The sequence below is a fragment of the Sinocyclocheilus anshuiensis genome, unplaced genomic scaffold (assembly GCF_001515605.1).
Source record: "Sinocyclocheilus anshuiensis isolate Anshui unplaced genomic scaffold, SAMN03320099.WGS_v1.1 scaffold1816, whole genome shotgun sequence".
NCBI classification, from domain to species: domain Eukaryota; kingdom Metazoa; phylum Chordata; class Actinopteri; order Cypriniformes; family Cyprinidae; genus Sinocyclocheilus; species Sinocyclocheilus anshuiensis.
Window position 1 is genome coordinate 557,927 of NW_015557182.1, and position 7,487 is coordinate 565,413.

Below are 7,487 nucleotides of genomic sequence, written 5' to 3' on the forward strand. Positions count from 1 at the left end.
GCGGTTCAGTAAATGGAGAGATTCAGGGCAACGTGCCATCGACTGATATGAGGGGAGGGGGGGGGATCAGGTTTTCTCTCAAGTGTCTCATCTTTGCCAGAAAGAATGAGAGCCATCCAAGCTAATCTACTCATGTCACTGCCAAATTCAGGCCAATTGAAGCAGCACTTACAGAAAATGTGACCAATTTGAGAAAGCCTGGGAGGCCACTATAAATGAACATTTTAAGCATCAGCAGTCATGCCAGAGTGCTCTGCAGTCACACACACACACACACACACATTTTCTCTGACTAGACAACTATATTGTCAAATGAGAGTTTAGAGCAAAAAGAGTTTGTGTACCATTAGGCCATGCCTGAAGAATTTGTAGTGGAACATTGTTGGAAGTTTCCAGGTCATTCTTACTCAAGGAACAATTGAAGTCATTAATGACGAGTCTACCGTTTTATAAGCATAAACCATTTCCACCTCTAATTTATTCCTAACACTCCTCCTTGATGCACTACGATCAAGTCCATCATTAAATCACCAATTAGGTACACAAGGTCATGCTATGCTGTGAAAATAGTAACAGCTAAATGACTTTGTTGGCATTATGTGCAGCAGAGTGACTATTTTCACAAAATAGAACAGCCATTGTTTTCTTTCTTCATAAAATGGTTACTACATTCATAACACAAATATTAATGACACAAATATCCAATAGGACATTTTATTAAACAAATTCATGCTTCCGATAATATAGGTCTAGTCCCTGATATGTATATTACCTAGGGAAGTGAGCGTGGCAGGGTTTCATTATTCGTAATGCCTTACTTTATTTACTTACATTCTTTTATTAATAACTAATGTAGTTTGTAAGCAACTCAGAACTTCAGTTGAAGTTACTAGTCAACAAAGAAATTGGAACTTGGAAGATTTTTCTTACAGCTAGCATAAATTGGATATTTAAACGTAAATAATAAACTTTTTTTTTTTAAGTAACACAACATTTGCTTGTACCTTTTATCTAAATTTAGCATTTTATTTAGCATTTGTGTATATATTTGTGTATATAATTTAAATGCATTACCATTCAAATTGTCGTCTATAAGATTTTTTCTTTTTTTATACTTTTATTTACCAAGGATGCACTGAATTGATCAAAAGTGACACTATTCAATATTAAAGACATTTTAAAGTAGTTATTTTATTTTATTTTAAATTGTAATAGTATTTCACAGTATTACTGTTGTTACTGTATTTTTTATCACATAAATGCAGCCTTGGTGAGCATGAAAGACTCTCAAAAACAACCAAAAATCCCACCATCCTCAAGCTTTTACAAGCGAGTGAAACTTCTCGCATACACAACACATAATAAATTGGTGAATTTCTGTCACTAATTACATTTTGCGTGGAGCCAGAGTGGCAGAGCAACGCACACTTGGAGGCCTGGGGAAAGTGGACTGCTTAAATGGGCTTCATGCTGAAGATAAGCCATTAACAACTCAAATTATTCTTATAATAGCCTTTTTCTAAAAATGCAAATGAGCATAAATGTCAACATCATCTTCATGCATGTCTAAAGAATTGAAATCTGTCACACACCGCCTAACACGAACTTATTGATGTAATTCAACCAGTCTGCAATTTTATTCCAACCGTTATTCCTGATCAAAGGCACCTATAAATGTTTATTTATATGTGGGCTCCATTTTTTTTTTCTCTCTAAATTAACCGTAGACAAACAGACTTCGTTAATCATTAATCTTCTAAGGTACATCCAAAATGCTCTCAAGGCGTCGTACAAAATTTGTCAAGAATGAATGGAAGGTGTGAGGGCTATCAGGTGTCTTGGCATCTCTTCCAGTCGTGTATCCTGGGCAATCCAGCGCAAATGTTCTTCATGTGCCACTATGAAAGCATGGCTAATCTGCATGTGCGAAGGTCAGGACTGCTCATCCATTCAGAGAAGGACCAGAGCCAAACAGCATCTGATCGCACAGATGCAGAACTGGAGAACTGAAAGCAGGCAGCTTTTGCCTCTTTCTTATGATAAGCCATAGAAGGAAAAAATTAAAACTTGTATTTTACCACTGTTTTTTTGTCTACAGTACAAATGCATATTTAGAACTCAAAATAGACAACACACATAATTGTGCGCATACTGGTTGTAAACAACTAACTAAAAAAAAATTGTCAAAACATTGTTTCACCAAATTGTTACACTACCGTTTAACAAAGACAAACCCTACAGCATTTAGCTGGCTGAATATTAATATATGCTAAACTATTCCAATAGATTCATCAGCTTTCCCCCCTGGACCTGCACAAAAACATATTAAGCAGCAAAGTCAATTTATCACTGAAATCGAACTTGAAAAACTGTAACTCTGCCAGCTGGACTGTGAAATCCAAGGTTGTATCTCAAAACCAAGTACGCTGCCTACCTAGACAGCATTTTTCAACATTATAGTCTCAAAACTTAGTGAGCTGCCAACCAAGATAGGATTTTCTGGCATTACATTCTTAAAACCCAGTGGGCTTCCTACCTAGAAAGCAATTTTGGGTATTAAGATCTCAAAAGCTAAAGCACAGCCTACCTAGACAGCATTTGGGGTATCATAGTGCCAAAACCTAGCGTGTCACCTACCCAAGCTAGTCAAATATTTGTTCGTTATGGTCTCAAACCCTAGTGAGCTTCCTGGGTTTTGGAATACAGCTTTAGTCACCACCCCTTACGAAAAAGAAGTTTATTCAAGTGTACTATTAGTATACTTCTTTTAAACTAAAACTAGGCAAGTATACTTTTAGTCTACTTTTTATGTACTTCTCAGAAATGGGCTTTATGTACTTCTCAGAAGTACATAAAAAGAAGACTAAAAGTATACTTTTAGTCTTCTTTTTATGTACTTCTCAGAAGTACATAAAAAGAAGACTAAAAGTATACTTTTAGTCTTCTTTTTATGTACTTCTCAGAAGTACATAAAAAGAAGACTAAAAGTATACTTTTAGTCTTCTTTTTATGTACTTCTCAGAAGTACATAAAAAGAAGACTAAAAGTATACTTTTATATACTAGAAAGTGGGCCAATTTAGTCCCAAGGAGTATTGAAATAGTACACTTACAAGTATACTACTAGTACACTGATATTTGTATACTTACTACATAAAGTATACTTAAAAATATACTTGAACTTTACTTAAGTATACTTATTAAAATAAACTTGAAAGTATACTACTTTTTGGTAAGGGACCTCACCTTATAATTTCTTTATATTTTAATATGTTGTGTTTGCGACAACCAGTACGGATAATATTTTAAAATATAGCTAGTGAATGTGAAAACATTAATTACTGCACAATGAAGCCAGACCGGCGCTAACACCAGCTAAAAATGCTAATCAGTAGCGCTGTGTACTGAAAACACAGTCTAGCCCTTAGTTTCAGACAGACAGTGCTTACTGGTGACCAAACGTTGAAAACGAAATCGAAATTGTATCTGGAAAGTAGAATTAGAGCACAAAATCGCTTTATTTCAATTGATCTCGGGAACGAAACGCACAAGCAGCGAATTTTATTCAGCAGCAGCGCAATGCTAGAATGTTCCATAATTTGAATGGCACCGAACGAACGAGCTCTATCGAAACCACGACCGATAATTTATTCAATAACATGACACTGACTTTTTGGTAATAATGCTGTATTATTATACGGTATATAAGAATATAAGCAGCCCAGCATATCTTATCGCTGTATCGAGCATCTCTTTAAAGCAGAAATGAAAGTCTCAGCGCAGGCTAACTCTCATGCTAACACAGTTAGCACAGTCACCTTGGGCAGAACTTGACATGTTCACCTGCCTGTCAATCAAACACAAGCCCAAACCCCGGAATAATCATAACTATAACAGGAGAACACAAACTCAGCATTCTATTCCACCATTTACACAGATAATTTGCATTGGAAAAATATAAAAGCTGCACACTGTAAGCTAGTAATACGAGTAGCATCAGGCCACGGCTAGACCTGCATGCGAAACTTGACACACACACACATACATATATATATATATATATATATAAGCAAGCTAAAACGTTCACCTGAGCTCTGCTGTTCCCGTTATTCCCAGGACTCATGGCCGGGTGGTTTCTTTGTTGTGCTCCCCAGCCGTGGCTGGCAGCGGGGCTGTACGAGGAGCTCAAGTCTTTGCCCAAACCCATCCCGGACTGCTGCTGCGGCGGGTTACTGTAATCTTGATAACCGCTGCCATATCCGCGCATCATCGGACTCGGAGATGTCAGGAGCTGGTTTAGGGTGGGTGTAGCTCCAGAAGGGTGCTGCTGGTTTTGTCCGGGGAACCTCTGAAAGCCCCCAACGTTGGCACCGGGAGCTGGGGTAGTTGAGGCCATAGCAGCCTTGCCATGACTAGCAGCAGCGGCGGTAGGCGAATTGGTACCTGGGCCCATCATGTTCCCCTGCCGCGATGGGCTCATCATACCGTATCCAGCGCCACCGTACCCCGGCCGGTAGTTGGGATAGTGGTTGTACGGATTATTATGGTACCCTTCGTGGTCCATGCTGCTGTCGATCTCCGCGCACGGGTGTCGGGTTGTTGTTGTGCACGGCTCGCTGCTGTGGCTGCTGATGGAATGATGCTTGCGACTGTTGCTGTGGAGGTGTGCGATGATGAGGCGAAGGAGGAGGATCTCCGCTTCCAACATTTTTCACTTGATGATTCGCGACCAGACCCGTTTCCATACTCGAAGTCGCCGTTAAATGAGCAGAAAAGGCTGTGTGCGTTGATTCTCAGCGTCCGTGTTTTCGCAGAGACTATAGACGCATGCTGATGCCCATCTACATTATTCATTGAGGCAGCGCACAGCCCCACATCACACCGATTCCTCCTCATTCACACCATTAGATTTGGGATCGTGGATGGAGCCCTTGCCAGCGCTGTCCTGTCAGGGGATGACTGTGTGTTGCATGGGCACGAGCTGTGAAAACAATTACTGAGGCGTTGAAACAGAGAAAAAAAATAGATGCTGAAATATGCGTTTAACTGGTGGTGTTTTGGGGTGAGCAGAGGCGTTAATATATTTTCACATATTCAAAAGTTTATTTGCAATACCAAACTTCCAATTCCCACAGAGGCAAATGTGCAGTCCGGAGCCCCTTTGCTCCAGCATGGCATTATCAAGCATCTCCTCCAGCTCTTCACTGCTCTGCGCCGAGTCCGCTGGAAAACACGGACCGGGTGATTCGGAATTTTAGGATTTCTGTATTTACATTTTAATTCATTCAATTTTATATAGTTAATTTGTTAAACTATAGCTAGTGATCCTATACGCTCGTTACACTGCAAAATGCTGTGGAGAGGCTCAAATGCATTAACAAAAATAGAAATAATGTTGTAATTATGAATGTAAACGAAATTATGGAATTTAAAAAAATATATACTGTTGTAATAATAGCAATGTTTACTGTTGCACAGGGTTTTAACAGCATGCGTGCACTTATGCATTTGATAGATACTTCCTTCCAAAACAAATTCAGGATATACATGTCCGTGCATTTCCTAAGGAATTGAACTTATTACTTTGGGGTTGCCATGTGCATGCTGGGCTATAGGAACACTATAGTGTTGGACTAATCTTGCTTTATGGTCTACCAGGCGAGCTCCTGTCCTGCAGACTTCAGTTCTAACCCTGCTCCAACACACCTGCCTGTAAATATTAATTAACCCTAAACCTACCTTGATTAGCTGATCAGGGTTGTTTAGGGTTGGAGCTCAAATCTGAAGGACGCTAGCTTCCCAGGAACAGGTCTGGAGACCCCTGATACAACAAATACAAGTAAGCTTCGGAAACAGTGACTACAGTGGTTAATAAAACTCAAAAATAAGTTTTCAATAAAAATCATTTATGACTTGCACCATTACTATTCTTTCCCCCAACTGCTGATCCATATGCAAGTGAGATATTGGTTACATGGTAAGGCTACACATTGCCTTCAAAAACCAACCACATGTACTCATCGTAATAGAAGCATGTTACATAGACATTGCATTCTGATTTTCGTTGCTGCCCTTCTACGTCTGTAAACACTCAGAAAGGTAGCATTTTTCTGATTTCTGACACAGTCATCAACATTAAATCAGCAATCAGCAACCCACTCTCTGAATATCAACAATTCCATGCCAGATTTTCTTCAGTGCAGTGGAATTGGTCTCAATCCATTTCTCTGCAGCCCAACACATCACACAGATATGGACTGAATCACATGATATATCATTCCGTGCTCTAAAACTCACAGAAAAAAATATTATATTGTGTTTTCGCTATATTATTCAGCTGTCAATTCATTTTTATGCTGTTTTAAGTGGCAAGAGCAGCTAATTTCATGCAGTAACCAATTCTGTTACTTGCAGATGTGTATCTCACCATTAACAATACATACTGGAGGCTTCTCCCTCAAGCAACAAATTGTTGGAATATTGCTTAAACGGCTGTATCTCTAAAATGACAGCTCTTAATGGGGTGATATGTGTATGTTGGAGAGGTAGGCCTGCTCTGGGGATGGCTCGGCCTGTTCAGCATGAGCAGGATGTGAAAGGACCTCCCCCAGCAGCAGTGGCAGCAGCTCAAGCACAGAAACTGGGTCAGACAAAAAACAAAAAAGCAGTCAGGCTTAGCTCCAGAGAGATGTTGTGATACAGCAAGCGTTTTCTCCACAATAGAAAAGCAACACATTCTAATACAAAGCAGTAAACGACAGAAAGTCTTACGCTTTCAAGGTCAAGACTGAATGAGACTGAATTATTCAGCATGGACTGGACAGCCATCCAATAGCAATTATTTTTACTATTACTATTTAAGATAAAATTATGATTTGTGTATGCAAAAAGACATGGCAGGTTTAAATAAAAAGGGCTTTAATTTTCAGTAATATTATCAATTTGACTGCACTTGTCACAAAACTTGTGATGATAATGACACTGTTACGGAACTGAACTGAATCAACACTCCCATACAGAGATGTACTATATTATATTGCCCTATATCATAAGTGATATTGCCATGTACTGTGTTACCTGTAAGGTGACATATAATTTTCAAATACGTGCATTCTCTGGGAAGATGTTTATATAAAATCCCTATAGTAAAACTTGTATACATATGTTAATAACATCTATATGATGATTTTTGGCAATATATATTTTATTTATATATGCAACTTTATTAAAACAACATATATCCAAAAAGCTGTCTGCTTATACTGTATGTTTTTAACTGTATGTTTTTATACATGTCTATCCTTTATATTTACCTATATGATATCAGCATGTATTGACAGGTTTTTAGGATGAATAATTATGTACATTACGTAGTTTTTTTAATGTATTACACATACATAAACATACATTTTTGTATGGGATATATATATATATATATATATATATACAGTGGGTACGGAAAGTATTCAGACCCCCTTAAATTTTTCA

The 7,487-nt window shown here is 38.4% G+C and overlaps 1 protein-coding gene across 1 annotated transcript in view; it reads right to left on the bottom strand.

Annotated features, from left to right (window-relative positions):
• The window catches only part of arid1b (AT-rich interactive domain 1B), a 105,239-nt gene extending 100,532 nt beyond the window's left edge, over window positions 1–4,707 (bottom strand). The window contains exon 1 of the mRNA XM_016474015.1: window positions 4,087–4,707. Coding sequence (XP_016329501.1) covers window positions 4,087–4,707 — 621 coding nt within the window. The remainder of the gene's footprint in view (window positions 1–4,086) is intronic.
• Between the last annotated feature and the right edge of the window lie 2,780 nt (window positions 4,708–7,487).